We start from the raw sequence: 23,077 nt of genomic DNA, 5'->3' as shown, positions 1-23,077 counted from the left end.
CCTGATCCATACCAGGCCCTTATCCAAGCATGCAACCAAGGAGGCCAGGGAAAGGGAGGGTTGAGTAAAAGCCCCCCCCCCCCCGAACCATACCAGGCCACATGCCCTCACCACAAAACACTATGCTTCCATGTTGATAGGGAGTGCTTGATGCGGGTAAACATGGCTTAATGCGGTACATACATTTACCGGCGTCAAGTGTTTTTTTGCCGTCAGAAGGAAAACGTCCAGGGCAGTTGTTATCAGCGTCCAGTGTGCATGAGGCCTAATAGTTGTACTTAATAAATAATGGTCAAGCTGAATGACATGCTTTAACAAACCTGCAACTTCTATACTGCAAAAATGTGTACCTTGCTAAATCTTTGATGTGGATCAGTGGGATGATATTCTGACCATCTCCAAAGACAGGCAGTGCTGAGGTTTCTCCCAACCAGGCCTCCTATATGTATAAAAGCCAAAAGCAATTATGAGTGCACCCACAGACTGTATATGGTACAGTTAATCTTGTACAAAAAGAACCTGTCTGTTTTAACTTAATGGAGTTTATTGAGCTGTTTACCTGTGTTCAGTGCACTGCCTCTTTATACCTTATACTTATGAAAAAAAGGGTATGGAAAATCCTCTCCTGCTTATGCTTCTGGGGTAGTGACATTAAATTAGATATTTCTTTACAAACAAGCCCCGTGTTTCCGTGTTTAGTAGAAAAGCCTGTCACATACCAGCATGCTCTGTGCGAGGAAGCAGTGGTCTTTCTGCAGAGATCTCACCCCTTTCCACTGCTGCCTCAGAGTTAGAGTTCTCCAATGAGCAGGGAGCATTAGCTTTGACACAACAGGGGGCGTGTCAGACATCTGCAGAAATATCACTTCTTCCACACAGAGAGCAGGGAGCCTTCTCTGCAGCATGCTGACAGGGTACAGACTTTTCTACTAAGGCTGTGGCTGCTTTCTGAAGAGACTTTGCACACCTTTTGTTTTGGTGTACATGGAAAGTATTTAGCGGATTAAAACTGAAAGTTCAACTGAGCTTTAATTTAGCCTTCTGATCGACTCCAGCGCATTTAGCTGAAATGGCAACATTTTTTCACTGAAATTTCAGCAAGGCAAAAACTCTTTGCTTTGGTAATCTCTAGGGAAAAATTACAGATTTTTATTTTTTATTGGCATTATGTTATTATAGGAAATGCAATAAAATCCCAGCACTAAAATGTAAAGGCTAAGTTCACCTTCTGGAGCACATTACACCCATATTTAGTGTGCAACATGTAACATGCTCCTGTGCATATCCTCCTCATCCCCCTCCTCCCCCCCCCCACATGACAGTGGGCGGGGAACCCTGCATTTTGAAAACAGCGAGGTTGAGTGAGGGGGCGTGGGTTTCATCCACACAGCTGCGTGTTAATTAACCACTAGCCGACGAGCCACCATCATTCTACTGTGGCAGGTCAGCTCTCCTGCGCAAATCGCCGTAGCTGTACGTCAGCCCTTTAAACAGCTATAGCAGGTGCGCGCGCCCTCTGCATGGCAGTAAGGTGAGAGGCTAGAGTGCACAGGTGTTGGGGCAGCACTGTCACTTGTCCGGAAGTATCACATGGTGGTGGAATATTTATCGATGTTGTGGATATTTTTTGATTTATTTTGTTTTTATGTTACTGATTGAGAAGGCGGCTGGTCACAATATTGAATATGGACACTTATGCACTGTTGATTGATTTTTTGATATTTATATTTTTGTGCACTTATTTATGCTATTGTTTGATGGTATTAGACTGTCCAATTATTGATTAATAGATTTAGAATTGCGGTACACTCTGGGGTGGATTTACTAAAGGCAAATAGACCGTGCACTTTTGAAAGTGCAGTTGCTCCCGAACTTAATAAATAAGGGAGAGCTCTGCTGACTCCAATCATGTGCAAGCAAAAATGCTGTTTTTTTTTTCCTTGCATGTGATTGGTTGTTCTTTGCAAAGTGAACCTTTACTTCATTTACTAAGCTCTGGAGCAACTGCACTTTCAAAAGTGCACAGTCTATTTGCCTTTAAAAATAGATTTGGAGGGATTGGTGTGTGTATATACCGGGTATAGTCAGAAAAATAGAACTAGTAGTGCCCTAGGGCACAAACCAAAACCCCTCACGGATTTGACAAGGGACAGACCAGGTAGGTAAAAAAAAGTACAAATATTTTATTATGAAATATGTAACAAACATGAATGTCACATAGAAAAAGTATACAGTTACAAAATTGCATAGACAGAGAAATATGCCTGTTTGAAAAAGTAGAAAGGTTTCCTATAGTCAGATTTCAATCCGGCATATTTCTCTGCCTATGTAATTTTGTAAGTATGCATCTTACATGCCTTCCCAATTTTTTTTGGAGCAACCATATATTGAAATGTAATTACTGCAAATATAATGTGGTTTTGACATAATATTAAGTGTACACTCTTACTTTATAGAATGTGATACCCAACTGACCTAAATATACCTCTGAAGAAGGACCCTTTGAGGTCTAAAACATGTAAGGTGTCCGAGCCTGGAATGTACAGTGGTTAGCCCTATCAACATGTTCCCCTGGGCAACCACCGTCTTTTATCCATGACGTGCATGTTGGGTACCTTACTGAGTGCTTTTATACAATTTTTTTTGTCATTTTGTATACTTTTTCTATGTGATATTCGTTTTTGTTACATATTTCATAATAAAATATTTTGTACTTTTTTTTTTACCTACCTAGTCTGTCCCTTGTCAAATCTGTGAGAGGTTTTGGTTTGTGCCCTAGGGCACTACTAGTTCTTTTAGTCTATTTGCCTTTAGTTAAATCAACCCCTAGATGTTGTAATTATAATGACAAGTACTGTCTTCCACCGCAGAAGGCAAACTTGTAGTTTGAATTGGCTGCGAACATACTGATTAGCATGCTAGAAGTCCATTCGCACTTCCTCCAGCTTGCATGCTTACATCCTGTACAGAGGTACGGGCTGAAAGCTGGAGGGAGAGTGTGCAGGAGCCTGAAATTGCACCAGTGACCTGCTGATCGCAATACTTTGCAGGCTCCTGTGCTGGTATCATTTAAATGTTATGTGTAAATCTCAAGGCTGCTAGTTTGTTTTTGTTTTTTTTCAGCTACCTTCAAAATTATGGCCATGGAGAACTGTTTCAGAACTGCTACAGTGTAACAAAAGAACCTGTCTGTATAAAGGTACATATTGTAGCACTTACTTTGAAGAATGTATGAAGGATGCCTTCTTCTGCTCCATAAAGAAGGCCAGATGCAACCACATAGGTTGTGAACTTGCCTTTGTTCTGTAAAAAGATATCACATGGAAGTATAACTTAAAATTATGGTAGGTTTATTCAGACATTTACCTGGACACCTCTCAACTCAGGGACTATTCACATTTGTGTATGTGAATTAAAACTCACCTGCTATATGTGAGGTGTGTTGTCGTGACATACATTGTACAGTAGAGCCCAACCCACAAGACCTCACCACAATGCATATACCGCACTTTGTGGTGCTCTGCATTTTTAAAAATGGGTCATGGACGTTTTTCATCTGTTGTGGTGCAATGATAGCGAATTCATAATAAATAAAGTGCCCTAACACAACTCATGTTAACATGGCATGATATGGGTCAACATGTATGCAGTAACACACCATAATGGAACACTTTGAGGCAGTGGCTGGCAGGATTGTGGACAATATATATGCATCATCTAGGTTTCTCAACTTTTTGCTTTCCCAGAATCTAAGTTCTGTCCTGGATCCTGGAGCCCAGAGACTTTGTAGAGCTTCAGGTGGGAAAAGCTTGACACTAACTGACACTTTGTGGGAATCAGTGACACTAATACAGTGATCAGTGCTAAAAATATGCACTGTCACTGTACTAATGACACTGGCTGGGAAGGGATTAACATCTAGGGCAATCAAAGGGTTAAATGTGTGCCTAACCATTGTTTTTGTGTGTACAGTTAGCTTCTTTTACTAAGGGATGTGACGGTTTTTATTTCCCCATTTGCAGGGAAACAAAAACTGCCACATCCCCACTGACAAGACAGAGCTTTGTCCTGTCTTCCTCCTCGCCAATCAGTGGGTGTTGGGGGTCATCCATTGGCCGGCACTCGCTGATCGGCTTGTGCTGTGATTAATAACAGCACAGCCGGCGCGCACCTACCCAGAAGTGCTGGATTAAGGTACTAGGTACGTGATTTGGCGCAGGAGAGCCACTCTGCCACTGTATACCTATGCTATGTGGTCGGCAAGTGATTAAAGTGAATATAAACCCTAACACTTTCTCTTAATTGTTTTCTTTTTTCTGTTATGCCATTAAATAAGTTTTGTTTTATTTGTTCGATTATTGAAAAAAAAACTGCTGATCGTGCTAGAAATCCAGTGGGTTTGCAAGATCCTGTGGGTTCTGCAGCATTTTTAGCACTGCCTAGTACACCTCTCTGTACTATATGGTACTCTACAGTGTCTTGAAAACGTATTCATACCCCATGACATTTTCCACATTTTGTCATGTTAGAACCAAAAACCTAAATGTATTTTATTGGGATTTTATGTGATAGACTAACACAAAGTGGCGCATAATCGTGAAGTGGAGAGAAAATTATAAATGGTTTTCAAAATGTTTTACAAATAATTATCTGAAAAGCGTGGCGTGCATTTGTATTGAGCCCCCTTTACTCTGATACCCCTAACTAAAATGTAGTGGAACCAATTGCCTTCAGAAGTCACCTAATTAGTAAATAGAGTCCACCTGTGTGTAATTTAATCTCAGTATAAATACAACTGTTCTGTGAAGCCCTCAGAGGTTTGTTGGAGAACCTTAGTGAAAAAAACAGCATCATGAAGGCCAAGGAACACACCAGACAGGTCAGGGATAACATTGTGGAGAAGTTTAAAGCAGGGTTAGGTTATAAAAAAAATATCCCAAGCTTTGAACATCTCACAAAGCACTGCTCAATCCATCATCAGAAAATGAAAAGAGTATGGCACAACTGCAAACCTACCAAGACATGGCCGTCCATCTAAACTGACAGGCCGGGCAAAGAGAGCATTAATCAGAGAAGCAGCCTAGAGGCCCATGGTAACTCTGGAGGAGCTGCAGAGATCCACAGCTCAGGTGGGAGAATCTGTCCACAGGACAACTATTAGTCGTGCACTCCACAAATCTGGTCTTTGTGCAAGAGCGGCAAGAAGAAAGTCATTGTTGAAAGAAAGCCATAAGAAGTCCCGTTTGCGAGAAGCCATGTGGGGGACACAGCAAACATGTGGAAGAAAGTGCTCTGGTCAGATGAGACCAAAATTGACCTTTTTGGCCTATAAGCCTTCTTCAGCAGTGACAGGGAAGCTGGTGAGAGTTGATGGGAAGATGGATGGAGCCAAACACAGGGCAATCTTAAAAGAAAACCTGTTATGCCGCTTGTCGACCGGACTGGTCCGGCGGACAATTCGACCGTGTGTGGGCTTCATCGGACCTGCAGCGGACTTTTTCGGTCGAAAATCTGACGGACTTTAGATTTGGAACATGTTTCAAATCTTTACGTTGGAACGCCGCCGGACCCAGTTCCTATCGAAAAATCCGCTTGTCTGTATGCTAAACTGACGCTAGGGCAGCTATTGGCTACTGGCTATAAACTTCCTTATTTTAGTCCGGTCGTACGTCATCACGTACGAATCCGTCGGATTTTGGTGTGATCGTGTGCAGGCAAGCCTGTTCGTTGGGAAAGTCCACTGGAAGTCCATCGGATAGTCTGTCGGACAAGTCCGGTCGAAAAGTCCGCTCGTGTGTATGTGGCATAAGAGTCTGTAAAAGACTTGAGACTGGGGCGGAGGTTCACCTTCCAACAGGACAACGACCCTAAACATACAGCCAGAGCTACAATGAAATGGCTTATATCAAAGCATATTCATGTGTTAGAATGACCCAGTCAAAGTCCAGACTTAAATCCAATTGAGAATCTGTTGCAAGACTTGAAAATTGCTGTTCACAGATGCTCTCCATCCAATCTGACAGAGCTTGAGCTATTTTGCAAAGAAGAATGGGCAAACATTTCACTTTATAGATGTGCAAAGCTGGTAGAGACATCCCCAAAAAGACTTGCAGCTGTAATTGCGGTGAAAGGTGGTTCTACAAAGTAGTGACTCCGGGGGGGGGCTGAATACAAATGTACCCCACACTTTTCACATATTTATTTGTAAAAAATGTTGAAAACCATTTATCATTTTCCTTCCACTTCACAATTATGTGCTACTTTGTGTTGGTCTATCACATAAAATCCCAATAAAATACATTTACGTTTTTGGTTGTAACATGACAAAATGTGGAAAATTTATGAATACTTTTTCAAGGCACTGTATGTTAAACAAATAAGAAGAGGGGGTGGGTAGTCCTGCCCTAGGGTGACAACGCTGCTCCTCCACAGTGAGTGTTGTCACTCTAGAACAGAAAGTGTTACTGGTAAGATCACCAGGTGAAGCTGAAAGGGAAAAAATCCCTGCTGAGCCGCCCGAGTTGCAAACCGTCTTTGGCCGGCTTTAACACTGTTATTGCCAGCTTCATGGTAGCAGAGGCACTTTTCACAATCAAGCTGTATTGATAAAGATGCAGCTGCATTATTCAGTGCTAATACTGATATGTGTCATAAGGAAGAGTTGGGCCTCTTCAAGTAGAACTGAGAAACCAAACACACAACATCAAAGTAAATCTAAAGCCAAAAGTTTCTTTTTTAGTTTTAATACAGCAAGGAATGGTTAGAACTTCGGTAAGTTTTGTTCTGTTTTCTGTGACCCATTAAGGAGATTGCCTTTTGCTTCCTATCATGGAGACACAACAGGAAGTGAGGATCAACCCCTATTGGACAAATGTCACTGGATCAGGTGTCCCCATGGAAGATTTCTCCTCTGTACTGTAAAACTTTGGATTCAGCATCACTTTCTGATGAAAGGTGAATCTTCTCGACATATTGAATTAAATTACTTACTGATTTCCCCATCTTAATGACGAGTTTTTCTGCATTTATATGATCTTTAAAGTTTGAGTGACATTTCCTTCTCCGATAATCATCTTCTGTGAAAGGGAGTTCAGGATCATCCTGTAACAAGACCGCAGGTGCTAAAGTCACGGTAAATGCTTAAATTGACATACTTATCATCACTAAAAACACAAACATCATCAAACACTAAAAAACATCACTAAATTTGGCTTCTTTCATACAAATGTATGGGAGTTGTTTTCCCTGCCATGGGATTTGTATTTATGTCCATACAGTTCAGAGATTTACACAGCTCTACCACACAGTACAACCCTATCTGCCAGGGCAGGATAACTGATTTTTGTCAGACTGCTTTTCCTCCAGCCTGTGATTGGACAGTGAAAAGAGAAGAACTGGTGAGTACATCTCTCTCTCTCACTCTGCACTCTCCTGCTATCAGCATGTCTCATGTTAACACTGCACAACTAACTGGCTCCTTGTGCTGTTTCTCCCTCTTCCAGTCTAAGCTTTGCTGTACAGTGGAATTTAGGGTGAAAAAATATTAATGGCTACAAAGCTGCCTTAATTTGTGCCTTTTATGCCTGCCTTTGCTGAGAACAATAAATAGGCAGACACTGTTGACCTCTCCTGAAAATGCTAGTTACCTGGCTGTTAAAGCGATCTCTCCAAAACAAATATGCAAATTCTGAGATCATTCTGACTTCACCTGCTGCCTGCTTGTTCTGGGTTAGGGACTCAAATAGTTGAAGTTTTCACAACTTTTATGAATAATAGTTAAATGCCCTTCACTTTTCCTTTGGCATATATTTTTTGTGGCTATTAAAAAACAACTCTGTCATATAAAAATACATTTTAAAGGTATATTAACAGTAAAAAGGCAAAATCAGAGCACATTGCCGGCATGAAAGACAAGGAAGGGAGAATGGTGACACAGGGAAGGCAACTGTACTAAATGCCTACTTCTCCTCAGTTTGTATGCAGGAAAAGGAGGGATATAACGACCGCAAGCGTGCTGTTGGTGGCACATCACAGGGCATACCCTCGTGGCTAACAGAGGCCGGAGTGAAGGAAAGACTTAATAAACTTAATACAAATAAATCACCAGGACCAGATGGCTTACACCCAAGAGTCCTCAGAGAACTCAGTCAGGTTATAGCCAGACCATTGTTCCTAATCCTTGTGGACAGCATACTGACAGGATTTGTACCAGCTGATTGGAGAAAAGCCAATGTGGTACCGATATTCAAAAAAGGACAGAGACAAATCTCTGGAAACTACAGGCCAGTCAGCCTAACATCAATAATAGGTCAATTATTGGAGGGGATGATAAGGGACTATATCCAAGAATTTACTAAAGGACAAAAATATCATTAATAGTAATCAGCATGGGTTTACGAAAGGTCGTTCTTGCGGGACAAATCTGTTAACATTCTACGAGGAAGTGAGCTGCCATCTAGACAGGGGAAGGCCCGTGGATTTAGTGTACCTGGATTTTGCAAAAGCATTCAATACAGTCCCCTATAAACGATTAATTTACAAGCTGAAGTCTGCAGGCATGGTCCATAAGGTTTGTTTGTTCTTGGGTATAAAACTGGTTACAGGGGCGTGTCCAAAGGGTGGTGAGAAATAACATGTACTCAGACTGGTCTGGAGTGGTAAGTGGGGTACCCCGAGGTTCTGTCCTGGGACCAATTATATTCAATTTATTCATAAATAAATAATAAATGATATAGAGGTTGGGATAAATAGCTCAGTTTTTGCAGACAACACAAAATGATGTAGGGCGATAACTTCACATCAGGATTTAGAAATTTTACAGAAAGACCTGAACAAAACAACGGAGTGGGCAAATACATGGCAAATGAGGTTTAATGTGGAGAAATGTAAAGTAATACACTTGGGGAAAAAAAACATAAATGCAAAATACTCACTAGGGGGAGAATCTCTGGGAGAATCAAGGATGGAGAAAGATCTGGGGGTCCTAGTAGATGACAGATTGAGCAATAGCATGCAATGTCAAGCTGCAGCTACCAAAGCCGGCAGAATATTAGCATGCATAAAAAAAGGGGATATACTCCAGGGAAAAAACTATAAACCTACCACTTTATAAGACTCTGGTTAGACCATATCTGGAATACTCCATCCAGTTCTGGTCACCAGTCCTCAGAAGAAAAGTGCTGGAACTGGAGAGAGTCCAAAGAAGGGCAATGAAATTAATAACGGGACTGGAGGACCTCAATTACGAGAAACTACTGCAAGCACTAAATTTATTCTCGCTGGAGAAACAACGCTTGAGAGGAGATATGATAGCTTTTAATAAATATCTCAATGACGCTCCCAGCATAGGAAACAAACTATTCAGTCTCAAGAAGTTTAAGAGGACACGGGGCCACACAATAAGACTGGAGCGGTTTTACCTTAAACTGAGTAGGGTTTTTTTACTGTCAGGACTATAAGGATGTGGAACTCTCTTCCACAATTGGTGGTGGCAGCAGGGAGTATGGGTATTTTTAAGAGACTCTTGGATATACATCTTAAAGATCGCAACATACAGGGATATGGGAAATAATTATAGACAGTGACACATGTACACCTACACAGGTTGAACTGGATGGACTATTGTCTTTATTAAACCTTACCTACTATGTAACTATATGCTATAGATCGGGGGGTGCTCAACCCATGGCCCCCGGAGCCCCATGTGTGGCCAGCGACCTCTAACCAGGGAAAGCGCATGCCCATGTTCTGGGATAGAGGGTCGGCAAGCCCAGATCGTTATCAATGGGTTGCTGACCCTCCATCCCATAGCATTAGCGTGCATGGAGCCGGCACCTGCAGTGGAGGTAGCAGGAGCCGCATAAGCCAATGCTCCCTCTGTAGTGCCAGCTCCTGTCCCAGGCAGAGTGATACTAAGTGCACTTCACCTGGGACCTTTCTAGCAGCCTGGAGAGTGATGCCAGTAGAAGCTGGAAGAGGAAAAGGTCAGTGTATTAAACATCATATACATTGCACTTTTGTAATGGGCATATTAGCATTTATAAAAAAGCGTTTCTCAGGCTGCTGTTACATTGATCCATAGGTGCGGTGTAGTACACCTGGGGATTTTCTGCGAGTCAGCTGCACTGAGCTATACACTTCTATTATATACTGCAGTTTGTTGCAGTTTGTTGTACCCCACCCCCTGGTCTTGGGTGACCTACATGAATGGTTTAATGTTCCCTTTAAAGCTCGGCACAAAAGTGTCATCACTCTATAAATGAGTAAATATAGGCTCAATTATTGTAATTATATCATTTTTTTAAATTATTTATTTCATAACTAAATCATGACAACTAAAAAAGCAAAACTGGATACTGTATAAGCCAATCAGAGATGGTATTTGGCACACTTACTGGGTCCAGTGGCTTGCTTCGTGCCCAGGTCATGACTGTAGATAATAATATAAACATTTTCTGGCTTTCAAAGTTTTCAATTTCTGTGTGGAGTGCTAAAAAGAAACAAAATGTTATAGACTGATTTTCAGACAGTGATAACAAAATGGTGCTGATTCATTAAAACAAGGGAAAAGAATACAAGGATAAACAGAGCCTATACCCATAGCAATCAATCAAAATTCTTTAAGTGCTGGGATGGGGAACTAAAATATTTTAATAAATAAGTCTCAGTATGGTAAACCAGTAACTTCGTTTGTACAGGTAATCGAACGTTAAACAGATTGTCCTTCCACAATTTTGTATGTGTGCTGCAGGCATAGCCTCCACCATCAATCATAAATGATCTCCAATCCAGGAACATTTCCCTTACTTTATTTGCAGGGGGCGCTGCAACTGACTGAATACTATAATAGTACTAGAAATACTAGAACACCAAATATTATAGTAATAACCATATCACAATATTATTATTATCATTTTATTTTTTATATTATCATTTTAGCCTCTTCATAGGCTATTTCCTCTTCAGTCTATCATGAATGCTGCTGCCAGACTCATCTACCTTACCAACCGCTTAGTGTCTGCCACCCCTCTCCACCAATCCCTACACTGGCTTCCGATCGCCCAGCAAAATAAATTTAAAATACTAACTACAACATACAAAGCTATTCACAACTCTGCCCGAGCTACATCACCAATCCAATCTCCAAATATCACCCAAACTGTCCTCTCCACGCCTCCCAAGACCTCCTGCTCTCTAGCTCCCTTGTCTCCTCCTCCCATGCTCATCTCCAGGACTTCTCCAGAGCCTCTTCAATCCTCTGGAACTCTCTACCTCAATATGTCTGGCTATCTCCTACTCTGGTTGCCTTCAGGCGATCCCTGAAAACTCATCTCTTCAGGGAAGCCTATCATGCCTCCAACTAATCACTTATCACTTCCAGCGGCACATTCCCCACAGTTACAACCTTTTGTACCACTTACCCCACCCTATTAGATCTTAAGCTCTTCTGAGCAGGGCCCGCTTAACCCTCTTGTATTTTATTGTTTTGTAACTGTATTGTCTCCCTTTTATATTTTAAAGCACTGCGTAAACTGTTGGCGCTATATAAATCCTGTATAATAATAATAAAAATTTTATGTACACAATTATTACAATAAGACCACCCACCAGACGCTGCCCAGGAAGCTTCATCGATCTGGGACAGGTCCTCTGTGATATTATATATGATGACATCGCTCTCCATAAGATGACTTAACAGCTCATCTCTATTTGAGATCTGAAAAAGAAAAACAACATCAAAATCACTAAACATGCATTCTAAACACAAATTAAGCCATTGGTGGGCACAGCTTTTGAGGTTGAATTAGGCTTCATAAGATGCCCTATAGCCAGGTTCCAACCCTTCCCAGAGTGCTTGCTGGCTACTTGACATCCACTTACTGTTTCATATACAGTGGGGAAAATAATTATTTGATCCCCTGCAGATGTTGTAATTTTGCCCACTTACAAAGAAATGAAGGGTCTATACTTTTTATCATAGGGGCATTTTAAATTATAGAGACAGAATACCAACCAAAAATCCAGAAAAAAAGACAATACAAAGGTCATAATTTGAGTTGCAGTTCAGTGAGTAAAATAAGTATTTGATCCCTAAGCAAAACATGACTTAGTACTTGGTGGAGAAACCCTTGTTGGCAAGCACAGAGGTAAGACGTTTCTTGTAGTTGGTTACCAGGTTTGCACACATCTCAGAAGGGATTTTGGTCCACTCGTCTTTATAGATCTTCTCTAAATTCTTAAGGTTTTTTGGCTGTTGCTTGGCAACTCGAAGTTTCAGCTCCCTTTATACATTTTCTATAGGATTAAGGTCTGGAGACTTGTTAGGCCACTCCATGATCTAAATGTGCTTCTTCTTAAACCACTTTGTTGGCTTGGCGATATGTTTTGGGTCATTGTCATGCTGGAAGACCCATCCAAGATTTTACAATACATGGCCCCGTCCATTGGCCCCTAAATATGGCAAAGTCGGCCCATACCTTTAGCAGAGAAACAGCCCCAAAGCATCATGTTTCCAACTCAGTGCTTGATTGTAGGGATGGTGTTCTTAAGGTCATAGTCAGCATTTTCTTTCCTCCAAACACGGCGAGTCGAGATAATGCCAAATAGCTCAATTTTGGTCTCATCTGATCACAGCACTTTCTCCCAATCCTTCTCTGAATCATTTAGATGTTCATTGGCAAGCATCAGACGGGCCTGTACATGTGTCTTCTTGAGGAGGGGGACGTTGCGGGCACTGTAAGATTTCAGTCCATGGTGGCGTATTGTGTTACGAATGGTCTGTTTTGTGACTGTGGTCCCAACTGCCTTGAGACCATTCACAAGCTCCTCCTGTGTAGTTCTGGGCTGATCCCTCACTTTTCTCATGATCATCCTTACCCTGTGAGGTGAAATCTTGCATGGAGCTGCAGACCGAGAGCGATTGATGGTTATTTTGTATTTCTTCCATTTGTGATTAGTCGCTCCAACAGTTGTCTCCTTCTCACCAAGCTTCTTGCTGATGGTCTTGTAGCCCATTCCAGCCTTGTGCAGGTCTACAATCTTGTCCCTGACGTCCTTTGACAGATCTTTGGTCTTGCCCATGATGGTGAGGTTTGAAAGGAAGAAAGAGATTCTGTGGATAGGTGTCTTTTTTACACATAACAAATTGTCATTAGGAGCACCTTCTTAAATTGACAGGACTAATCTGTGTACCATATGAGCACATACTGTAGCCAGTCTGTGGGAGCCAGAATTATTGTTGGTTGGTAGGGGATCAAATACTTATTTTACTCACTGAACTGTAACTCTGTTTATAACATTTGTCGTATTGTGTGTTATTTTTGGATTTTTGGTTGATATTCTATCTCTATCATTTTAAAATACACATATGAAAAAAAAAATATAGACCCTTCATTTCTTTGTAAGTGGGAAAATGTACAAAATCTGCTTGGGATCAAATAATTATTTTCCCCACTGTATAACAGTGATGGCCTCACTAACATTAAAGTGACCCTGTCAGGTCAAAATTCCCAGTGCCAGCTCCCTATAATTGAAGAGTGATTATACTCAACTCTCCACTGGCTCCTACCTTCCCTCCGTTTCTGTGCTGCAGCCTTCATAAGGCACTTCAGCATGCAGTACTTCAAGAAATGTCTCCTGCTACATGCTGTAGTTCCTCCCTTCAACCCCTACATTGGAGGAAGGAACCACGGTGCCTAGAGAGCCACATAGGCATCCAAATCTTCCGTAAGTATTGAATGCTGAAGAGTAGAGCTGCACGATTCTGGCCAAAATGAGAATCACGATTTTTTTGCTTAGAATAAAAAGATCACAATTCTCTCACGATTCTCGCGCCGTAAAACCTATTACATTATACAAAAAAATTTGGGTTAACTTTACTGCTGGTTAGTTTTTTTTTTTTTAATTTATTAAAGTGATGTTTTCCAAAAAAATTGCATTTGAAAGACTGCTGCACAAATACAGTGTGACATAAAATATTGCAACAACCACCATTTTATTCTCTATGGTCGCTACTAAAAAATATATATGTTTGGGGGTTCTAAGTAATTTTCTAGCAAAAAAAAAAATATTTTAACTTGAAACCAACAAATGTCAGAAAAAGGCTTAGTGTTTAAGTGGTAAACTTTAATCACTTAGGGTCCTTTCACACGGGATGGATCCGTGATGATCCGCCCCGTGAACATCCGCTTGCTCAGCGGGGATCGCTCCGTTGATCCCCGCAGAAAAGACAGATGACAGGGCGGTCCTTGCACACTGTGCAGGGACCGCCCTGTCAGATCTCCGCTCTCCCCTATTGAGGGATCGGATGAACACGGACCGTCTGTCCGTGTTCATCCGATCCGCTCTGCAGACGGATAGAAAAATAGGATTTTCCTCCGTCTGCAGAATCGGACCATAGCGGGGATGGATGATATCGGGCGTCAGCAGATATTCATCCGCGACACCCTCTATCCCATAGGGATGCATGTATGTCCGTATTTTATCCGAGAACGGATGAATGAAATACGGACATACTGTCCACACATGTGAAAGAGGCCTTACACACGAAGTGTATTCCATTGACAAATTGTTACAATGTTTAGCCTTAGTTCAACTGATAAAGAATGTTGTGATTCTTGGCAGACTGCCCGGATTTTTTCTTCCTTCTATTGATGGCTGTGGCTTCATAAGAGCAGAGAGAATTCTTTGTATATCAAGAATTGTGAAACACTTATCAAGATCACAACGAGGAAAGAATAACGATAACGATTCTTGAGGATTAGCTCTACTGAAGAGTCTGATGGAAGCTGCAGAGCTGGAACAGAGAGAAGGTAAGTGACATAGGCCTACTGGAGAAATGAGTGAAAAGCTATCTAATGATCTCCAAACATTCAAGTGATGGGACAATAAAAGCAAAAGAACAGATTACACCCCGATGTTGCTTACCACATACGTTTCCACCGGAAAACCCAGCTTCTTGTCCAAAGGTTTGGACAGAGTGCCTACTATCTGGAAGAGGCCCTGTTTTGATTTGCTGTCTGCCTCATCCTCTTGAGCTGATAGGTGCTCTTCTTCCTCCGCACCCTCTTCAGTTTCTTCAAGGGAAGCTCCAGCAATGCAGGCAGACAAATACTGCAGGGATAATAAGACCAATGAGTCTACAGTGTCAGGACATTCTGGGACAAAATAAAGCACATATACTTTATATAATAGTACACATACATTATACATACATTATACTGTATATTTAACTAGGCTGTGGGTCCCATTTTTAAGGGCCAGTCCACCCAAAAGTGAGTCTGGTAAGCTGGTTGACCTCCTTTTTTCATTGTTTCAGGCTTCAGTTAGATATTTCTGTAACCGTTCTTGACTTCCGCATGGTACTTACCTACCTTGGGGGTACTTCCATTACTCTTCTTTCAATCTTAATGATATAAATTAAATAATGGCCTCTTCTTACCTTACACTTGTCCCCAGGCACTGAAGCTAAAGCTATTCAACCTCACTGTTAGTCACATCGGTGCACCAGTATGCACTGCCCTGGTGTGAATAGGGCCATAAATGGACAATAACTTCATGCCCATGAGAGACCCACCCCGATGGTAATTCCATGTCAAAATCTCATCATACATCATTATTACAATAAGAGAAGGTAAGAGACATGGAAAAATGCATGAAAAGCTGTCTAATGGTCAGCAAACATTCAAGTGATGGAACAATATTAACAAACAGATTACACTCTGACATTGCTTACCACATACGTTTCCGCCGGAAAACTCAGCTACTTGTCTAAAGGTTTGGACAGAGTGCCTACCATCTTGAAGATCATACAATATCCTTTAGATTTACCAAAGCTATGTAACATGAGGACCTACCTAAACTATGTAATCAGTTTTCACATAGGCAAGCCTTTTTCTCTACATACACTGAACAAAATTATAAACCTAACACTTTTTTTTTTGCCCCTATTTATTATGAGCTTCAACTTTTTCTATGTACACAAAAGACCTATTTCTCTCAAATATTTTTCACAAATCTGTCTAAATCTGTGTTAGTGAGCACTTCTCCTTTGCCGAAATATTCCATCCACCTCACAGGTGTGGCATATCAAGATGCTGATTAGACAGCATGATTATTGCACAGGTGTGCCCTAGGCTGGCCACAATCAAAGGCCACTCTAAAATGTGCAGTTGTATCACACAGCACAATGCCACAGATATCGCAAGTTTTGAGGGAGCGTGCTATTGGCATGCTGACTGCAGGAATGTCCACCAGAGCTGTTGTCCTCGAATTGAATGGTCATTTCTCTACCATAAGCCATCTCCAAAGGCGTTTCAGAGAATTTGGCAGTACATCCAACCGGCCTCACAACCGCAGACCCAGTGTAACCACACCAGCCCAGGACCTCCACATCCAGCATCTTCACTTCCAAGATCATCTGAGACCAGCCAACTGGACAGCTGCTGCAACAATCAATTTGCATAACCAAAGAATTTCTGAACAAACTGTCAGAAACCATCTCAGGGAAGCTCACCTGCATGCTCATTGTCCTCATCAGGGTCTCGACCTGACTGCAGTTCGTCGTTGTAAACGACCTGAGTGGGCAAATGCTCACATTCAGTGGCGTCTGGCACCTTGGAGAGGTGTTCTCTTCACGTATGAATCCCGGTTTTCACTGTACAGGGCAGATGGAAGACAGCGTGTATGGCGTTGTGTGGGTGAGCGGTTTGCTGATGTCAACGATGTGGATCGAGTGGCCCATGGTGGCGGTGGGGTTATGATACGGGCAGGCATATGCTATGGACAGTGAACACAGGTGCATTTTATTGATGGCATTTTGAATGCACAGAGATACCGTGACGAGATCCTGAGGCCCATTGTTGAGCCATTCATCCACGACCATCACTGAAAGGTGCATTTTCACCTTTAAACTCTAGTCCTGCTTCATATCCAAATCTCTCTCTATCTCTCTCTCTCTCTCTCTATATATATATATATATAGGGGACCCAATGATTGACACAAGACAAGTTGCTCTACAATACTATGGCCCGCTTTTATTATCCCTGACACGATGTTAAGTATGGATAAAACATGGGCGTTACCGGCCACCTTCCACCAATAAGGGGTACATAATTAAATGACACATTTCCTTTTAACATACAATCAACCAATCACAGTCATTAACTCTTTATCTAAGCAAACCCATCATGTCACATTATAATGTCAGATTTAAATGCAGACATCTCATGACACATACATAACTTCCTATGTCTGGTTTCGTTTTCAACACAAGACACGTATTCGATTAGAAAACACAAGGGGGCTTTTTCATGACCCTTTCAAATCTCTCTATTGTCACGAAACATGACAATCACAAACCCTGTTGCCCGCAATATGCCCCCGACATTCACCTGGACTACTTTCCCATCATTGTACCACTATCTTAAGCATGTAGAAACAGGACAATAAACACATAATCCACTGTCCCATCAAATGCTGCCACTGTGCCCATCTAACGCAGCCACTGTGCTCATCAAACGCAGCCACTGTGCCATCAAATGCAGCCACTGTGCCATCAATTGCAGCCACTGTGCCCATCAAGCGCAGCCACTGTGCCCATCAAATGCTGCCACTGTGCCATCAAACGCAGCCACTGTGCCATCAGACGCAGCCACTGTGCCCATCAAGTGCAGCCACTGTGCCATAAATTGCAGCCACTGTGCCCATCAAGCGCAGCCACTGTGCCCATCAAGCGCAGCCACTGTGCCCATCAAATGCTGCCACTGTGCCATCAAAACGCAGCCACTGTGCCACTGTGCCCATCAAATGCTGCCACTGTGCCATCAAACGCAGCCACTGTGCCCATCAAACGCAGCCACTGTGCCAATCAACCGCAGCTACTGTACCCATCAATTGCTGCCAGTGTGCCCATCAATTGCCTCTCGAGCACCTGATTGGCTGAGAGGTGGTTCAGTGTTAGCAAAGCGAATTCCTTCGCTTTGCTAACACACAGCTGAGTGAACAGCGAATGCACAGCATTGTGCCCGCTGTTCACCTTTTTGGGCGCCTATTAGAGCCTATGGCTCTAATCAGGTGCTTCCAATAAACATCCCCCGCCGCTGTAATTCAGGTGCCCGGCGCCTGAAAAGGGGCCGGACACCTGAATAGGGGGTGTCAGCGGCGACCATAGATAGGTTCATGCAATGCATGAATCTATCTATGGTGATAGAGCGGTGCCAGGAAAGAAGGGGCGCGGCTCCTGCGCCCTTTATGGACGCACCGCCACTGGTCCCGGCCATAGCTCATTGGCTGGGACCCGCTGCTTGGCTTGTGCTGCAGTAAATGGGTGTGCGCACGCATGCGCGAGAGCGGATCCGGAAGAAAGCCCCAATGTACAGGTACTTTACGATGACTGAACGAGCCAACCCCCCACAGTATAGGTATTGCAGCAGGTTGGCAAAAGGTTAAAGGCCTCATTCACACGGGCATACCTATGCTAAGGGCCCCCTATGCCTGCATGGGGTACCCAAGTGTTTCATGCATCTGGGTGCAAGCAGTAAGGTTTATGTCTACTGGGACGAAGTGGCTGCACAGACAGAGACGTGCCCCTGCACGGACTGCCAACCTGGGACCGGCGGCTATATCCATGCAGCCACTGCAACCCAATAGACATAAATGGAAAGATGGTCCTTCACACAGAGGTGTGGATAGCTGAGGCCTAAGAGTAGGGTTGCCACCTGTCCGGGATTCATCCGAACAGTCCGGGTTTTGAATCATGTGTCCAGGTTTCAGTCCATTTGAAACCTGTACACATTATTTAGACAGGAATGTGGCTCGGAACAAGGCTTGACGGGAGGGTGGGGTGGGGGGGGGGGCACTATGTGCGCAACATTACTATTCTTTTTGGAGTGCCCAAAGGTGTTCCAGGTCTGTTACAATCCTATAGTGCAGGGTTTTCCAAACGACTGCCCTCTGGAGCTACACATCCCATGAGGCATTGTAAAACTCTGACATTCACAGACATGACTAAGCATGATGGGAATTGTAGTTCCTGAACAACTGGAGGGCCATAGTTTGGAGACCCCTGCTATAGTGTATACTAAGACCCCTTTCACACTGAGGCAGTTTTCAGGCATTTTAGCGCTAGAAATATCGCCTGTAAACTGCCTCCCCTGCCACCCCACTGTCAAATCCAGAGTGCTTTCACACTGGGGCGGTGCGCTTGCGGGACGTTAGAAAAGTTCCTGCAAGCAGCGTCTTTGGGGCGGTTTAGGAGCGTTGTATACACCGCCCCTGTATACACCTCCCCTGTATACACCTCCCCTGTATACACCGCCCCTGTATACACCTTCCCTGTATACACCGCCCCTGTATACACCTCCCCTGTATACACCGCCCCTGTATACACCGCCCCTGTATACACCTCCCCTGTATACACCGCCCCTGTATACACCTCCCCTGTATACACCTTCCCTGTATACACCTCCCCTGTATACACCTTCCCTGTATACACCTCCCCTGTATACACCGCCCCTGTATACACCTTCCCTGTATACACCTTCCCTGTATACACCTCCCCTGTATACACCTCCCCTGTATACACCGCCCCTGTATACACCGCCCCTGTATACATTGCATTGTAAAACTCTGACATTCACAGACATGACTAAGCATGATGGGAATTGTAGTTCCTGAACAACTGGAGGGCCATAGTTTGGAGACCCCTGCTATAGTGTATACTAAGACCCCTTTCACACTGAGGCAGTTTTCAGGCATTTTAGCGCTAGAAATATCGCCTGTAAACTGCCTCCCCTGCCACCCCACTGTCAAATCCAGAGTGCTTTCACACTGGGGCGGTGCGCTTGCGGGACGTTAGAAAAAGTCCTGCAAGCAGCGTCTTTGGGGCGGTTTAGGAGCGCTGTATACACCGCCCCTGTATACACCTCCCCTGTATACACCGCCCCTGTATACACCTCCCATGTATACACCGCCCCTGTATACACCGCCCCTGTATACACCTCCCCTGTATACACCGCCCCTGTATACACCTCCCCTGTATACACCTCCCCTGTATACACCGCCCCTGTATACACCTTCCCTGTATACACCGCCCCTGTATACACCTCCCCTGTATACACCGCCCCTGTATACACCTTCCCTGTATACACCTCCCCTGTATACACCGCCCCTGTATACACCGCCCCTGTATACACCGCCCCTGTATACACCTTCCCTGTATACACCGCTCCAGCCCATTGGAATGAATGGGCAGCGCTTCCGAAGTGGCTGCAACATGGGCGCTTTTAACCCCTTTTGAACCCTTTCTTGGGGGTTAAAAGTGCCCCTCTACCGCCCAAATAGCGGTAAAGCACCGCTAAAACGAGCAGCGCTTTACCTCTAACGCTTAGGCGGCTGCAGCGTGAAAGCAGCCTAAAACAAAAAAAAAATGTACTGTGCGCTGCTAAATTGTTCGGGTTTGGCTTGAAAAAAAAGTGGCAACCTTACCTAAGAGCTCATTCACACTGTATGCATTTTTCTGCACTTTATCAACACCAGTCAGCACACAGGCACATAGAAAACAATTGTTTTCTATGTCCCCTGTTCATACTACAAAGCTGCCTTGTGCTGCTGAATTTGCATAGAAAGCAGGTAGAAGTAGAGCACCCAGGAGGTATATGAGTATTATGAATCGCTCCCCCTTATTTATTGTTATTTATTATTTTATACATCCTTATTTATAGTTATTTTTATATTTATTAACTATTTTATTATTGTTTATTATTTTTATAGCCCTTTATTTATTTTTTATATTTATTCATTAAATGTATTCATAAATATATTTTTTTTACTTTTTTTTTAATACCCCTTTATTTATATTTATTCATGAAATGTATTCATAAATATATATATATTTTTTACTTTTTTTTAAACCCCCTTTTTTATGTTTATATTTATTCAGTAAATGTATTCATAAATATATATTTTTTTACTTTTTTTTATACACCCTTATTTATATTCATTTTTTTTTTTTTTTAAACGCAGACTTGGAGCATTTTTTCCCGCAATGCACCAGAGCTCACGTGAAGTCGCCGTTCATTGCAGCTCCGCCTCCGCATACGAATGAGCGAAGGGCCAGTTCACACCACGGAATCGCACCGCAACATACCGAGCATTCCTTTGCGATTCACGTGCGGCGCGATTTTAGCCTATTCATTTTGAATGGACTGAATCGCACGGAACTGCACCAAAAGTAGTGCATGCACTCCTTTAAGGGAAACAGCAACCGGGTGGCATAGAACTTCTGTACCATGTGATCTGGTGCAGGCAAACGCACTGCATGTGCGACCTGCATTTGGGGTGAGGTTAACGTAACATTAACACTCGCTGCAAATCGCAATTGCAGTGCATTTTGAACGTGGTGCAGGAAATGTGGGGTTTCCAACCCTGCATTCTGTTGTGAACTAAATGCCACTCAATAAAAAAAAAAAAATAAAAGAATTGTGCCTACTTTATCTATATTAACGCCCCGGATTGCGCCTGCTTTCTACCTGCCGACCCACCCTCTCCCCTCACCTTTCCTATGTTCCTGGCAGCGTACGTATCCAGGTTATTGATAAAGATCCTTTTGGGTCTGACGATCGGCTCCCCTCCCTCGGCCATGTTGCAGTCTGCGGGTCACTATGGTCGCACTCCGGTTGCCAAGGACGGGTGCTCCGCAGGTTGCTACGCGACGCTATGGACGCTGCAACGGGGTCCTTCCGAGTCAGGCATCGGCAGAGCCAGCTACAGCTTGTGCGCAGGTGTGGTAGAGCAGAGAGCGCCCCTTCAGCCCAGCAGCGTGCAGGTGTAATTCTCAGTGATGCCTGTAGATGGCAGTGCTAAGCCGGTGACGTTAATGAGAATCCAGCTTGTAGATAAAGAGAGCACTGCAATCTCCTCGCCGGGCGCGGTGGCGTGCGTCTGTAATCCCAGCTGCTTGGGAGGCTGAGACTGTCGGATTGCTTGAGTCCAGGAGTTCTGGTCTACCCTGTGCTATGTCGATCGGGTGTCCACGCTAAGTTCGGTATCAATATGGTGACCCCAGGGGAGCCCAGAGCCACCAGGTTGCACTAAGGAGGGGTGAACCGGCCCAGGTCGGAAACGGAGCAGGTCAAAACCCCCGTGCTGATCAGTAGTGGGATAGCGCCTGTGAATAGCCGGTGTAGAGCAGCCTGGATAATACAGTGAGACACAGTCTTTTTTTTAATTATATTTATATAATAATTTAGAAAAGAGAAAAAAAAATAATGTATATCTTATTTTTTATTTATTTTATATTATATATATATTATATTTATGTTTTTTTTAATTTTATACCCCTTTATTTACATTTTTTATTGTATAGCAGCCTGAATAATACAGTGAGACACAGTCTTTTTTATATATATATATATCTACATATATATATCTATATATATATCTATATATACATATAGATTTATATATAAATAAATATTTTAGAAAAGAGAAAAAAAGTCTCACTGTATTATTCAGGCTGCTCTACAATACAAATGTAAATAAAGGGGTATAAAATAATAAGTAAAAACCATAAATATCATATGTATAATATAAAATGAATACAAAATATTATATATATTATCTTTATGGTTTTTATTTCTTATTTTATAAACCCTTTCTTTACATTTTTATTTTTATATTTACTATTATTTATTATTTTTATGCAATCTTAAGTATATTTATTTTTATATTGTAATTGTTTTATTTACACAGCCTTATTTTATTTTTTTATATTTTATCTTTTTTCTTTTTTTTTGTGTTTAGACACCCTTATTTTTTTTTATTTTTTGAAATGTGTTTAAGTTTTTTTCCATAAACATACATAAAGAAAATTATAACATTGACAATAAACAAAAAGTTATAGAAAGCACGTAGAAGTAGAGCACCCAGGAGGTATTTGGGTATTATCAATCGCTCCTCCATTTTTATTCATTATTTTATACGTCCTTATTTATAGTTATTTTTATATTTATTAACTATTTTAACTATTATTATTTTTTTTATACACCCTTATTTATTATATTATGTATTATCTATTTA

The 23,077-nt window shown here is 42.4% G+C and overlaps 1 protein-coding gene across 1 annotated transcript in view; it reads right to left on the bottom strand.

Annotated features, from left to right (window-relative positions):
* AK7 (adenylate kinase 7) overlaps positions 1–21,769 on the bottom strand; it is a 51,895-nt gene extending 30,126 nt beyond the window's left edge. Inside the window, exons 1-7 of the mRNA XM_073610280.1 lie at positions 21,554–21,769; positions 14,926–15,111; positions 11,608–11,716; positions 10,395–10,489; positions 6,991–7,101; positions 3,220–3,303; positions 351–439 (exon numbers count right to left, since the gene is read on the bottom strand). Of these exons, the coding sequence (XP_073466381.1) occupies positions 351–439; positions 3,220–3,303; positions 6,991–7,101; positions 10,395–10,489; positions 11,608–11,716; positions 14,926–15,111; positions 21,554–21,640 (761 nt within the window). The 5' untranslated portion in view covers positions 21,641–21,769. The remainder of the gene's footprint in view (positions 1–350; positions 440–3,219; positions 3,304–6,990; positions 7,102–10,394; positions 10,490–11,607; positions 11,717–14,925; positions 15,112–21,553) is intronic.
* Between the last annotated feature and the right edge of the window lie 1,308 nt (positions 21,770–23,077).

Source organism: Aquarana catesbeiana, linkage group LG13 (genome assembly GCF_042186555.1).
Source record: "Aquarana catesbeiana isolate 2022-GZ linkage group LG13, ASM4218655v1, whole genome shotgun sequence".
In the NCBI taxonomy this organism is placed as follows: Eukaryota; Metazoa; Chordata; class Amphibia; order Anura; family Ranidae; genus Aquarana; species Aquarana catesbeiana.
Note: the sequence above shows the minus strand (reverse complement) of the source record. Positions and strands in the feature narration are given on the sequence as shown.